This window comes from Neolamprologus brichardi, chromosome 11 (assembly GCF_056152115.1).
Source record: "Neolamprologus brichardi isolate AB-2024 chromosome 11, ASM5615211v1, whole genome shotgun sequence".
NCBI lineage: Eukaryota > Metazoa > Chordata > Actinopteri > Cichliformes > Cichlidae > Neolamprologus > Neolamprologus brichardi.
Window position 1 is genome coordinate 420,841 of NC_142114.1, and position 14,971 is coordinate 435,811.

At 39.6% G+C, this 14,971-nt stretch overlaps 1 protein-coding gene across 1 annotated transcript in view; it reads left to right on the top strand.

The window, feature by feature from the left end:
- Positions 1-14,971, top strand: part of tgfb2 (transforming growth factor, beta 2) — a 45,829-nt gene that overhangs the window by 24,186 nt on the left and 6,672 nt on the right. Inside the window, exon 2 of the mRNA XM_006796007.3 lies at positions 13,332-13,495. Coding sequence (XP_006796070.1) covers positions 13,332-13,495 — 164 coding nt within the window. The remainder of the gene's footprint in view (positions 1-13,331; positions 13,496-14,971) is intronic.

Consider the following 14,971-nt stretch of genomic DNA (forward strand, 5'->3'; position numbering starts at 1 on the left):
GCTGTAAGAGGCTTCATTTAAGAAACACCAGGAAGACTGAAGCTCATGGCAGTGATCAAGCAGGACTCATGATCTTCACCAGCAGCTCCCTCACAGGGAAATCTTCAGCACTCCTCCGTAGGCCCGCCCCAGGAGATGGAAAAACCCAGCATTTCATCAACACTGTGATGAGACCTTTGGTTTGTGTAATGTTATAAATACTCAGATACTCCCTAGAGGCTCCGGACTTTTACATAAAGATATATTATTCAGTCCTGTAGAAAGTTATATATTTAAAAAATATGTGATCCTCTCTGGTTACTCTGGTATGAATAACTCTGAATCACTTTATGGTAAATAACAAACTATGTGTAAAAAAACTGTGAAAAAATTCCAGATGACAAGTTTGTAGTTCAACATACAAGTGACGACCTTCTACCTTCATCAAGTTTTATTTAATTGTGTTAGAGAAAATCTCATATACTCTTCATGCAGCTGAGTACATCAAGTGTTTAAAACAGAAGCTGTGCAGGTCTGAGATCAGCAGCTTTGTGAAACACCAAACTGAGGTCCTGTTAATGCTGATATACAGTGGGCCAAAAAAGTATTTAGTCAGCCACCGATTGTGCAAGTTCCCCCACTTAAAATGATGACAGAGGTCAGTAATTTGCACCAGAGGTACACTTCAACTGTGAGAGACAGAATGTGAAAAAAAAATCCATGAATTCACATGGTAGGATTTGTAAAGAATTTATTCATGAATCAGGGTGGAAAATAAGTATTTGGTCACCTCAAACAAGGAAAATCCCTGGCTCTCACAGACCTGTAACGTCTTCTGTAAGAAGCTTTTCTGTCCCCCACTCGTTACCTGTATGAATGGCACCTGTTTGACCTCATCATCTGTATAAAAGACACCTGTCCACAGCCTCAACCAGTCAGACTCCAAACTCCGCCATGGCCAAGACCAAAGAGCTTTCGAAGGACACCAGGAAAAGAATTGTAGACCTGCACCAGACTGGGAAGAGTGAATCTACAATAGGCAAGCAGCTTGGTGTGAAAAAATCAACTGTGGGAGCAATCATCAGAAAATGGAAGACATACAAGACCACTGATAATCTCCCTCGATCTGGGGCTCCACGCAAGATCTCATCCCGTGGGGTCAAAATGATCATGAGAACGGTGAGCAAAGATCCCAGAACCACACGGGGGGACCTGGTGAATGACCTGCAGAGAGCTGGGACCAAAGTAACAAAGGTCACCATCAGTAACACACTACAACGGCAGGGAATCAAATCCCGCAGTGCCAGACGTGTTCCGCTGCTGAAGCCAGTGCATGTCCAGGCCCGTCTGAAGTTTGCCAGAGAGCACATGGATGATACAGCAGAGGATTGGGAGAATGTCATGTGGTCAGATGAAACCAAAGTAGAACTTTTTGGTATAAACTCAACTTGTCGTGTTTGGAGGAAGAAGAATACTGAGTTGCATCCCAAGAACACCATACCTACTGTGAAGCATGGGGGTGGAAACATCATGCTATGGGGCTGTTTTTCTGCCAAGGGGACAGGACGACTGATCCGTGTTAAGGACAGAATGAATGGGGCCAAGTATCGTGAGATTTTGAGCCAAAACCTCCTTCCATCAGTGAGAACTTTGAAGATGAAACGAGGCTGGGTCTTCCAACATGACAATGATCCAAAACACACCGCCCGGGCAACAAAGGAGTGGCTCCGTAAGAAGCATTTGAAAGTCCTGGAGTGGCCTAGCCAGTCTCCAGACCTCAACCCCATAGAAAATCTGTGGCGGGAGTTGAAAGTCCGTGTTGCTCGGCGACAGCTCCAAAACATTACTGCTCTTGAGAAGATCTGCATGGAGGAATGGGCCAAAATACCAGCTACTGTGTGTGCAAACCTGGTAAAGACCTATAGTAAACGTTTGACCTCTGTTATTGCCAACAAAGGTTATGTTACAAAGTATTGAGTTGTATTTTTGTTATTGACCAAATACTTATTTTCCACCCTGATTTACGAATAAATTCTTTACAAATCCTACCATGTGAATTCATGGATTTTTTTTTCACATTCTGTCTCTCACAGTTGAAGTGTACCTCTGGTGCAAATTACTGACCTCTGTCATCATTTTAAGTGGGGGAACTTGCACAATCGGTGGCTGACTAAATACTTTTTTGCCCCACTGTATAGTGACACAGTAACATGAGTGATTAATCATTTTGTTTTTTTGTCTTTAACGTTATCAATAAAACAGCTGCAGCTTTTACTACAGCACGTGTGGTACTTTAACCTTTGTACTGTTTTCATCAGTTCATTTTGCAGTAAACATGTTGGATGATCTGTCTGCTGTCACTGGGTGGTGCTGAGGTCTGAATCTGAGGGCAGCTCCTGTAATCACAAAGACAACAGAACCATCAAACTCAGATATAAATTTTATCCCTCAAAATTGAAAGAAAGCTGATTCTTCTGTCCTCACACACTCAGGATCTGAAGTTCTTCTCTTACATTTTTTTCAGTATTACAGTACACTACAGTACTTTAATCCATAGTTCCTGATTAATGAGGACTTACTAAAGTACAAGCTTTTAAAAAAAATGTTACTGTCTTTACAGATGTGGCAAGAGACTGAAAACATACTGTTGTTTGCACATATTTAATATTCAGCTCTGCACAGGAGCTGAAGCAGAGTGCAGCCTGTTGCTTTTACAGTATAATACTTGTAATAAAAGTACAGTAACAGTAATTAGTGACTGAGCAGCCTGGGGCGTTTCTCTTGATTTCTTTAGTAAATTCATTCACCTGCACAGCTAAACGAACCCTGACAGCCGAGTGCTCATTTTAGCTAGCTAGGTCTCAGGACCGAGCTAAGGACGGTAGTTACGGATTAGCTTACAAACACGTTTAACTTACCGAAAAAGTGCAGCGGGGCCTCGGGTACTTCTGTCGGGTAGTCCAGTTTACTGAAGAACACCTCAGGCTGTCAGATTAAAACACTCGGTCGTGTTTTCGTAGCGTAAACGCTGGGCGTCCTCTCAGAGCCTACGCTCTATCTGCCATTCGCGAACAGAGATACGCAAGTTTCTCCGTGACTGCAGCTGTCAGTCAAAGCTCTTATGATGACGTTTCACCCCAATTTAACATCACCGCGGTAGGAATTAGAATCAAACTTATGGGAAAGGAGACCCCTTGGACATCAATCAGCGTGATGAGAACTATTGAAAACAAAAGAAAGAATCTTTGGAAAAAAATTATCTAAGGAGAATTAAATAATTTTAGTCTGACCCCAGTCCCGTCCGCTAACATGGAGGAGGCGGGGTTTATGACCTATACTAAGATAATAAGCGATAGAGACGTTTTGGCTTCATTTTTGGGGAGCTGTCGCGTCGCCATGTTTTCTACAGTCAATGGTTTATACTCAAGTTTAAATAAACAACAACACTAAAGCTATTCTGTTATACCTGTATGTAAAAAAAAAAAAACACACTGCACCCAAAATATGTCATAGTTCAGCAACACTGATCAATCTAATAAAGTTAAACCTACTCCATCCTCCCTATTCTGGTATTTTAAAGAGTACTTAGCAGAAATATTAAGCAACCTAACTAATAGGGTTGCAAACTCCCAACAAAAGAAAATAGGGAACCCCCGACCCTCCACCTCATGATGCTTAATCGATGTAATCAACTTTAATTTGATGCAGGGTGAAAAAAATGCACAGAAATAAATTATTTTTCAAGAATAATTAAATAGATTCAACATCTATCTTCAACAGAATTGCAGAATTCACAGATGGTACTTTCCCAAAGGAAAAAGCACTACAGCTTACTAGGGTATATTAGACTTACTAATATACCCTAGTATATTACTATATACAGTAATGGACTTCTATACATTTTACATCAGATTAAAACTTTGGGTGTAAGATTCAGATAATTATTAAATAATTAAAAGCTAGATATTTTAAATGAGAATAAGAAAGAAAAGTATGTCTTTGTGCCCCCTTTTCCCTGTTAATGCCCTATCGGCCCCCCTGGCTAAACTTTGCTAGATCCGCCCCTGCACAGTTACCAGCCGTCAGCTACGTAGAAAAAGATCCTGGTGTAGAAAGTAATATTAAATAAATTCTAACAACAGCTTATCAAGGTTAAACGTGCTGCTGTTGTTCAGCCGCTGGTTTCCTCTTTCTGTTGCAAAGTGGGCCAAAAACAAAGAATAGAGACGGACTCGCGACAGAAAAGCCGATCAGCTGATCATTAAGCAGTTTCACGAAGTAGCAGCAGGAGAGAGAGAGAGGCAGTCGCTCCATATATCGGTTGTTAAGCTTAACATGAGAATGCTTCACAAACATTCAGAGATGAATATACACACTTGCTTTACTTCTCTCTGGAATAACTTCCTCGGAGATGAAATGCCGGTTTGGTAGCGAGACTACAAATACACACAGCCGCTCTATCACCTGAGCACACTGCTCTGACGTGCTAGGGTTATGAGCCGAGTTACGCCGTGTTGCAAGTTTTGTGAGGTGCTTTTTTGGTGCTTTTTTGATATTTAATGAGATTACATTTTTTATTTCACACCGATATCCGATCCAGTAATTTAGGTCAGTATCGGACCGATACCGATACGTAATATCGGATTGGTCCATCTCCAGTTGTGACGTCATACTTTTGCAAGCCAAGCGATTCATTCATTTATGAAATTCCAATGTTGCTAGGACAATATCTATAATGCTTACCATTTATTAAAGAACAGTATCCTGAAATGTAAAGAATTCAAATTGCTGGATTGGCGGACAGAGGCGGTTTCTCGCAAGTTAAGTAGATATTTTTTTTACGGCATTTTTTTCTGAAGTCTCAAAAGTATGACGTCACAACAATGTGATTGGTCACTTGCAATGTTGAACCTGGAACAGCATTTATTATGATGATGTGGGAACAACACCAACACAATGACATCAGATGTTACATGAGTGACCTCAGCCAAGGCCAAGTAAAGAAGTTGATGCAATCAGAAACCGCTAGCTCCAGACCAGTTCGCTTTGGGGATGGTACTGTAGTGTATTCCAGCAAAAAAGTAAAACCTTCGGCCAAAATTGGACAAAAGAAGTGTGACATTGAAAGTGAAGTAGTTCCTGTTGATATCCCACTACCACTAAGGAAAAAATGTCTCTCATACATGGTTACAGTCCACATCAACTTGTATTTTGCCAAAACCCTAACCTTCCTTCTGTGTTGATGAATGAACTACCTGCCTTAGAGGGCACAACTGTAAGTGCAAGAGTAGCTGAACATATATCAGCATTACATGCTTCCAGGAAAGCATTTATAGAGGCAGAATGTTCAAAAAGGATCAGGAGAGCACTATGCAAGTAACTTGGGCCTATAGATGACAAATATGAGGCAGGAGATAAAGTATACTACAAACGAGTCGACTGTACAGAGTGGAAGGGTCCAGGTGTAGTTATTGGGCAGGATGGAGCTGTTGTATTTGTAAGACATGGGGTGACTCTTATAATAGTGCACCAGTCAAGGTTGAGTAAAGTGGATGCACAGAGTGGAGAATAAGTACCACAGAGTAGGGCTGGGTATCGTCACTGATTTCTAGAATCGATTTTAATCGATAAATCGATTATAAAAACCCGCCCCTAGCACAGAGTACTACTGATGATGACACTGACAACAAAGACACAGTTGAAAATGATGAGACAGAAGCACCCGATGGTGGACAGAGTATTAGCGAGGAAGAAGACATCACTAGTGACAGAGAAACTAACACTACAGAAAACATGTCTGTGACACACTGCGAATGAGCCTTCTACATACACTGATCCTGTCTCCTCTGCAGATGTAAAGTTAAGGGGAGGACAGTTGATCACTTTTACTCACAGGGACAACAGTGTTCAAAATACAGCCAGAGTATTAGGTAGAGCAGGAAAAGCCAAAGGGCAATACAAAAACTGGTATAATGTGCAATATCTTGAGCCTGATGGTACTGAAGGTGAAAATAAAGCTTTAGACATGTCACTTGTTGATGGTTTTTGCACTGAACCTGAAAACAGAGATATAGATGTACTCATAACAAAAGATATCTCCTTTGATGCTGCTAAGCAGCAGGAGATTGAGAAATAATGGTGTATTTGATGAAGTGAAAGACCTGGGTCAAAAATGTGTGTCTACTAGATGGATCTGTACAGTTAAAGAAACTACTAATGGTATAGAGATCGACAGACCACGTGACTTCCGCGCATTGCATTGCAGGTACGAGTGGCAGCAAAATCAAAACACTGCATCAAGCGCTAGCATTTCCAGCACGGGTAATCATTAATTCTGCGATTTTAATCCATACTTGCATTTTATTTGCCCCAAAAACAGTTATGTACAAAATAAAGGAGAACACGGCAGGTCCGTACAAAGACAGAGTTGACGAAAAGGCAAAAAAAAAAGTACGAGGAAAAAATCAAAGGAGTGAAAGGGTCAGACTAATACGGGCATACAGAGTGGACTAAAGACGTTAGCGTGCTGCCCAACTTGCATCACGCACATATTTATAACTATATGGTCCTAAGTGTGAGCGCATACACTCACAAAATGTTTAGTAACTTCAGATCCCTGCAACAAGCCCAGGTCCAGTTTACTTTGGTGATTTGGACAATTCCATTTCACAGCTGTTGTTAAATTTTTTTCTTCATCTCCTGTACAGGCCAACGCAGTCTATTTGTCTTCTCAGGTTGTAGTATTACACAGCATTTTCAGATCCAATAGAAATAAAATAAGTGTTTTGTAATTTGTAAAACAAATCAACAATGCAAAAAAACCCAAAAACTTTTCATGGTTGTTTTGATATTGCTCTCTCTCTTAACCGATCAAATCTCACTGTGGTAGCAGCTTTAAACTCTGTATGACGCAGGTTGATATAGGGTGCCCAGTCTGGTTCGCATTCCAGCATTTTTTAGACTGGTTTTCCTACAAAACACAACAAACATTAGCCCGCAAAGCCACAGTAAACAAAGCAGCATAGCGCTTATTTGTGACCTACATCAACAATTATGTTATGATAAATTACGTAACAACTACAACAAAAGACTTACCTTTTTATGGAAATGCTTAGAGCAGACTAACATGTGAGCTGGAGTGTTCTGGAATGTTATATTTGGTCTTCGAATGGCTGCAATCCAGGCTCTTTGTTACTTCGGAAACATGGCTTGAACAATTTCTCTTCCACGATGGAATCCGAACTGGATCTCTTTACCAGTCGGCTTCCCGTGGCTGTTATGCGACTGGCTATTGCAGTTAATAATACAACAGCTTCTTGCCATTCTTTGTGTTTCTTTTTATCGCTGTGTGACTGTTTTCTTCTGAAAGCCAGCCTTTTTGCAAGGAATAGAACTGTCAAGAGACATTTATCTTAGCCACCTGAAGCTGGCAAGGACAATGTTCTATGGAAATTCAAAAAAGTGTGTGTATGGACTTGCAGATGCTTCACTTTATTGGTACAATAAGGTCAAAGACATTATGATCCCGCAGTGTTCTATTGGCAGAATGAACAATCTGAGATTACAGGAGTGCTTGCATGCCACTTGGATGATTTCCTTTGGGTTGGTTCAAGTCACTTTGCAACTCATGTCATTGCTGTACTGAAATCTACCTTCCTTGTGGGACGTGAAGAACATGACAGCTTTTCTTATGTTGGTATGGACATTTGTACAGTTAATGATGTAATAGAGGTGCATCAACAACTTTACATTGACAACCTACAACCGGTTCAGTTACAAGCAGCACGGGCTGTACAGGGGGATGCTTCCTTAAGTGAAACAGAACAGGAGCAACTCAGGTCAAAAATAGGACAGATTTTGTGGGTTGCCAAACAAATGAGGCCAGATGTTATGTTTGACATATACAGCCTGGCATCTAATATTAAAGATGCAACTGTGCAGTGCATTCATTATGTGAACAAAGTTATCCATAAACTTAAGGCAGAGAAAGTGACTCTTAAGTTTCAGCACTTGGGTAACAGTGAGGATTTGGCATTGGTTGTTTTCAGTGACGCATCATTTGGCAACCTTCCTGATGGTGGTACTCAAGCAGGGGCATTAATTGGCCTCATGGGTAAAGGAGGAAAGTTTTGTCCTCTCTTTTGGCAGTCTAAAAAAATCAGGCGTGTGGTCAGAAGTACACTGGCAGGAGAAACTCTTGCCATGTCAGATGGAATAGACAGTGCAGTCTTCTTGGCAACACTTTTTTCTGAGCTTACAACTGATAACACTGGTCTGAATGCTCTTCCGTTGATCTGTGTGACTGACAATCATTCCTTGTTTGATGCACTCAAGTCCACTAAGCAGGTTACAGAGAAGAGACAGAGGCTAGAAATGAGCAGCAAAAAGAGCTCATACAAGCCAAGAAAATCAGACAGGTTTGTTAGTCAGATTCCAAATCCCAACTTGCTGATTGTCTGACAAAAAAGGGAGTTTCACCTTTAACCCTCCTAAAAGCACTAGACGAAGGACTCTGGATACTGTGATCCTTTGTTTACTAAGTTTTCTTTGCATTAAAATGCACTATTGTTTATTTTGTGCAGTGATAGTATGCTTTAAGTAAAGTGAAGTACATTGAAATGTTTTCTGAATGTTCAACAATGTTGACAATTTTTTTGTTTACATATATATTTATGCAAATGTTTTAAAGAGGTGTTTATACTTTTATTTTAAAAAAGAAAGAGGGAGATCGTTAACTTGTTATTTTCTGTTATATCGCGAGAGTACTGTTGCCTGTGAGGAGTTGTTGTTTTTGTGTACGTGGTGTATGATGGCGTAAAGAATAAAGCGCTTGGAGTGAGACTACGACGTGTCTTTTGACTTTACAATCTGTATGTCAAATCATGGGCGAGATACTAACATGAAGTTTCTCTCTGATACGTCCATTGGAGTTTGAATGTTAAAGCACTTAAGCATGGAAAAGAGTCCTTGTGTGAATGAGATAAGTATAAAGTACTTTGAGCGCTCAAGTAGAATAGAAAAGAGCTATATAAGAACCAGTGGAAAACCTAGTTTATGCGTTTATTACTTCTGGCCTGGACTATTGTATGTCACTATTATAAGGATGTCTTAAAAACATTTAATCCAAAATGTTGCAGCCAGAGTATATCTTTGTTTCCTCATTTCAAGGACATTGAAGTGCCTCCCCAAGAGTGTAAACATTTATCCACTCTCTCTGTCAGAGTTTTTTGTTAACATGAATGTTCAAGATGTTCAATAAACATGTGAAGTGCATATATTTTCCCTTTTTTCTCCAGTCTGTTTGCTCATGCAAAATGAAATGTGATTTATATAGAATAAAAATGAATGATATTTAATTATGATTAATCAAAATTAATGCACAGTAACCCTGTGATGAATCTGATTAAACGTTTTAACTGTTTGACAGCACTAATATAATATATATTAGTGCTGTCAAACAGTTAAAACGTATATATTATATATTTGTGTATACTTTTTTTTTTTAAGTTGCATTTCACAGGAGAGAACCTGTGCTAAAAGATCTAAGAAAACTATTCAAATTCTCTTTGAATTTAAGCATACATTCTTTGTGTTTATTCTGCATTTACTTCCTTATATTGCATAAATGTCAGTTACAAGCTTAAATATAAAGTTAAAAAAATATAACTGCAACCATGCTCTTGATCGAGTAATTGTGATTAATTGTAGAAAATTGTGAGATTAATTAGGGTTTTTTTTTAGATTTTTTCAAATCTATTCACAGCACTAGTTTTTAGAATTAATGAATCAATATCGCATTATTCAAACTAAAATCGATTTAAATCAGGAAATTGACTTTATAAAGCCAAGAGTTGGAACACCTCTAGGAATCAGTAGCACCAACTTTCAATAGATTAATATAAGATACGATGGGTCCTGATTATTCAAGACCTTGTATGTAAGGAGAAGGATTTTAAACTAATCCTGGATTTAAGAGGGAGCTAATGAAGAAAAGCCAGGATAGGAGAAATATGCTTTCTCTAGTCTGTCAGTATTCTTGCTGCTACATTTTGGATGAACCAAAGCCTTTTCAGGATATTTTTGTGGCAGCCTCATAATAATGAATTACAGTAGTCCAGCCTAGAAATAATAAACGTATAAACTAGTTTTTCAGCATCCCTGAGACAGGATGTTTCTAATTTTAGAGATATTGCAAAAATGGAAGAAAGTGTTCCTAGGCATTTGTTTAATATGCGCATTGTAGGAAAAAAAACAACTTCAAGATTCCTCATTGTTACTGGAGGTTAAAGTAATGCCAACCAAAGTAAGCATCTGGTTAGATGCCATACTCCTAAGAGATCTTTTATGCCTAAGAATAATACAATAATCTCAGTTTTATCTGAATTCAGAAACAGAAAATTAGAGGTCATCAAGGTCATTCCCACAAAACATGGGATGTATCAGATAGATACGCGGATCATTTCTATATTGGGTCCGTTGCTCCATGACCAATTCTGGACATAAGTTTTCTAAACTAGGCCCACAATTTGGACATCCAACCATGACCCAACCTGGTTGTCAATATGATGTTCAATTTAAGATATGTCTGGAAGACATATCTGATTTCCTGGCTGCTTGGGACGATCTGCGTGTTTGGGCGTGCTCTCTGCAATATCAAATGTGGAGCTACCCAGTGTGGTAGTTCCACACTGAGTAGCTTGTGAATAAGGTAGCAACCACATGAAAATTGTTCTGCTGAGGAAATATGTTTTAATTTTGTAGTGATCTCTGTGTAGAAATGTGACAAAAAACTGCAACATCTCAGTTAAGGTTGGTTTCAATAAAATATGAGTATTACTATAGAGGAACAGAAAGGGACTTAAACATGCAAGGTGAGGACTCAATGAAGAGTTACAGGGCAGGGTCGAATTTTTGGACTATGTTCAAAGCATTGCACCATCTGCCTGGGACTATTATGCACTTGTTCTGAAAACATTTCCCACTCTCATTCCCAATAAATAAAACACCTCAAATGTCACTAGCCCCATATACTATATATACAAAACGTTTGTAGGTTTAACACTAAACAGAAAAATAGTACGTTTAACACTAATCTTCATAAATCATATTTATATGAGTGATTGAAATACTCTTCCCCCCAAATTTTGTGCTATGAAAGGGACACTCCTTATGGAAAAAGCCCAGCCACAAAATATATCTGTCCATGCTTTTCAGCTAATCTTTACTGTTTTTCCATTCTCTATTCTATTCTATTCTCTTCTGAGTTGTACCAAGAATCTGGTCTTCTCTGATTCAATGCTTGTTTTTTCAAAGGGACCAACAGTATTGAGTGTCATACACAGTGAGGCTGTCAACAAGATAGCTGACTTGTGTGGGAATTGTAGGTAGGTGTCCTCTACTGTAATGGTACATGAAATGCAAGTAAATAATAGGTTCATGACTTTCTTAGATGTGGTTACAGCACTTTTGATATAAAATGTAATAACATTTCTCAAAAAGTAACAAAAAAAATGGTAGGAGCAAAGAAGATTTGAAGAAGTACTATTAAATGTTTATTTTCTGTATGCCAGAAAAGTGTAATTAAAATAATGAATGGGTTTATTTATATTTGAGAGAAGTCAGTTGACTCTATTAATAAATTAAATGTTTCAATGAAGCTGCCCTTGTCAACATCTTTATCAATAGCCACACACTGTAATGACTGTAGCAGGCTTTGTGTTGGTTCACCTGATTTGAGGAAACTTGACACAACACAGGGGCGTTCAGCTTGGTGCAACACCATTTCTTTTTAGTTCTTTTTTTTATTTCCCTTTGGATTTTCAGCTGGTTACTTTAGATGTTGCTTACTATACTATCTCTGTGAAGGTTCTCAGTCATCCAGGTCATCGTAGTCAAAGGAGCTTGCAAAGAAAAGCGTCTGGACTTCTTTAAGTTACTTGAAGACGTTTCACCTCTCATCCGAGAGGCTTCTTCAGTTCGTTTGACCTTAGTTTGACCTTAGAACTGAAGAAGCCTCTCGGATGAGAGGTGAAACGTCTTCAAGTAACTTAAAGAAGTCCAGACGCTTTTCTTTGCAAGCTCCTTTGATTACTATACTATCGTTCTCAAAGACAGGGGGAGGCATAATTAAGCAACTGGCCACAGCTGCATTTCTGCATCAGATCTACGTCATAACTTAAGCCATAACTGGGAGTCCCATTTTAACCCTTCGCCACAAGCTTCTACGTAGCCTGGTGTGCAACTCTTGAGAAATGTAACTACATGTCGGTTTGATGCATACCACAACAATTGGAATGTAACGTTGCAATATAGGGATTAAAAGGCGATTCTGGTTACCACCTAAGTTTGGATGTAGATTTCCTGAGAAGTCTAAATCAAGCATTTAGGCCAGGGAGCCATCTGGCCTAGCCTACTGCTACCCCTGCTGCCACAAGTGGGAGAAAAAGAATCTGTGGCCGATTTTCTCTCCCACTCGATCACCTTGAATTTAATGAGGTGTAATGCCAGATATCAGCGGCTGATTCGCATCATTTATGCGATGGAGCCCTGAACAAAGGGTGAAAGGGCGTCCCAGGACATAATAACCCTAACCACAAGGCGGTTGACGCCCTGAGACAAAATCTGACAGTAACCCTTGGTCAAATCCAGCTTTGTGAAAAAACAAGCAGTGCCTAACCAGTCTAGAGGGAAGACCCGCCCCGAAGTCAGCATCAACCTAGCATCACCACTGAGTGCAGCACAGACACTACATGTCCCTACCTATTGTGAGCGCACCACTAAGCATTGTCCCACGAAGTTATCCTGCCTAATCCATTAATCTTAAAAGATTAGGGGTGGACAAGGTGATAGCTCTTGTTAGTAAGAGCAAAGGAACCTGCCATAGCACCCACTATTCCCTTGGCCACTGGTATGCCTTGGCTGTGTCTTTGATTAATACAATGGAAGGCTGCTGCCCCTCCCTTTCTGCTTGTGTTTAGAAGATAATGACAAAGTATGTGCAATTTGTGGGCGCAGTTGTAAATGGTACATGCACTAACATTCATACAGCACTTTTCTTGTCTGGTAACCACTGAAAGCACCCCTTACAGCACTTTATCAGATGCAAACTAACACTAATTGGTGGTGACAATTTTGTAATGTCTTGCTGAAGAACTCCTCAAGCAGGCTTGACTAGTAGGGGATTGGACCATTGACCTTCAGTCCCACAACCCTCTCAGGCTGTGATGTCTTTCCTTAATTGTAGTTTCATTTTAGTAGTTGGAATTGACTGCCTCAGTCCAAAGCAAGCGTTCCATTAGCAGTCATAAAGTATCCAATCCTTATTCAGACATTTCCTTTACATTTTTTTGCAGATGTTATTTCTCCTACACTCTTCAACCCTTACTTCCGGCGGCTGACTTTTGATGTGTCCTCTATGGAGAAGAATGCCTCCAACTTGGTGAAGGCAGAGCTCAGGATCTTCCGTCTTCAAAACCCTGGGGCCCAAGTGTCTGAGCAACGAATTGAGCTCTATCAGGTACAAACACTTTTGTCTGGAGTAACATTCATTATGCCATATTTCCTAAATATGAGTTGCTTTGTGTTTTATAAAGACTAGGAAGGATTGCTTAATATAATTTTAAAATGCAAAGATTTTTTACATTGCAAAAAAATATATTCTGATTTTTGTAGGTTCTTTTTCATAAACTTTGAAGATTCTTAATGATTAGTATAATGAGATTATCAGAATGGGAGCCCTGTGGAATTGTATAACTAACTTTTGTGTGTGGAAGTCTCATCATTTAAATTTTAAAAATTAATTAATCCAATAAATATGACTCAAATCACTGTAGTATAGTTTTCATTCCCAGTTGTTCCAGTGCAATTCAATTTTGCGATTACTGGTGTCAAAAGCAACAATGATCCAGCAGGACATGCATAGAGACAGTCCATTGTCTGGCGTCATTAGGAGATTGTCAGTAACTGACTGGACATTCGTTTTTGTGCTAACTGAAACTTTTCAAACAATTGATTCCTTTCCCAGACACAGGGATTTTAAAGGGCTTTATCAGTAAAAGGAATGTTGGTTGTAGGTCTAAAGCACTCAATTACACTCAACAAAAATATAAACACAACTTCTGTTTTTGCTCCAATTCTTCATGAGCTGAACTTAAAGATCTGAAACATTTTCGACATACACAAAGGACCCATTACTATCAAATATTGTTCACAAATCTGTCTAAATCTGTGTAAGTGAGAACTTCTCGTTTGCCGAAATAATCCATCCCATCTCACAGATGTGGCATGTCAAGGTGCTGATTAGAAAGCATGAATATTGCACAGGTGTGCCTTAGACTGCCGCAAATCAAAGGCCACTCTGAAATATGCAGTTTGATCACACAGCACAATGCTACAGATGTCGCAGCTTTTGAGGGAGTGTGCAATTGGCATGCTGACTGCAGGAATGTCTACCAGAACTGTTGTTTGTGAAATGAATGTTCATTTCTCTGCCATAAGCCATCTTCAAAAGCGTTTCAGAGAATTTGGCAGTACATCCAACCGGCCTCACAATCGCAGACCACATGTAACCACACCAGCCCAGGACCTCCACATCCGGCATGATCACGTCAACGTTGTGGATTGAGTGGCCCATGATGGCGGTGGGGTTATGGACAATGAACACAAGTGCATTTTATTGTTGGCATTTTGAATGCACAGAGATACCTTGTTGAGATCCTGAGGACCATTGTTGTGCCATTTATCCATGATCATAACCTCATGTTACAGCATGATAATGCACAGCCCCATATTGCAAGGATCTGTACACAATTCCTTGGAAGCTGAAAACATCCCAGTTCTTTCATGGCCAGCATACTCACCAGACATGTCACCCACTGATCATGTTTGGGACGCTCAGCTCGGCATATATGACAGCGTGTTCCAGTTCCTGCCAATATTCAGCAACTTTGCACAAGTACTGAAGAGGAGTTCACCAACATTCCACAGCCCACAA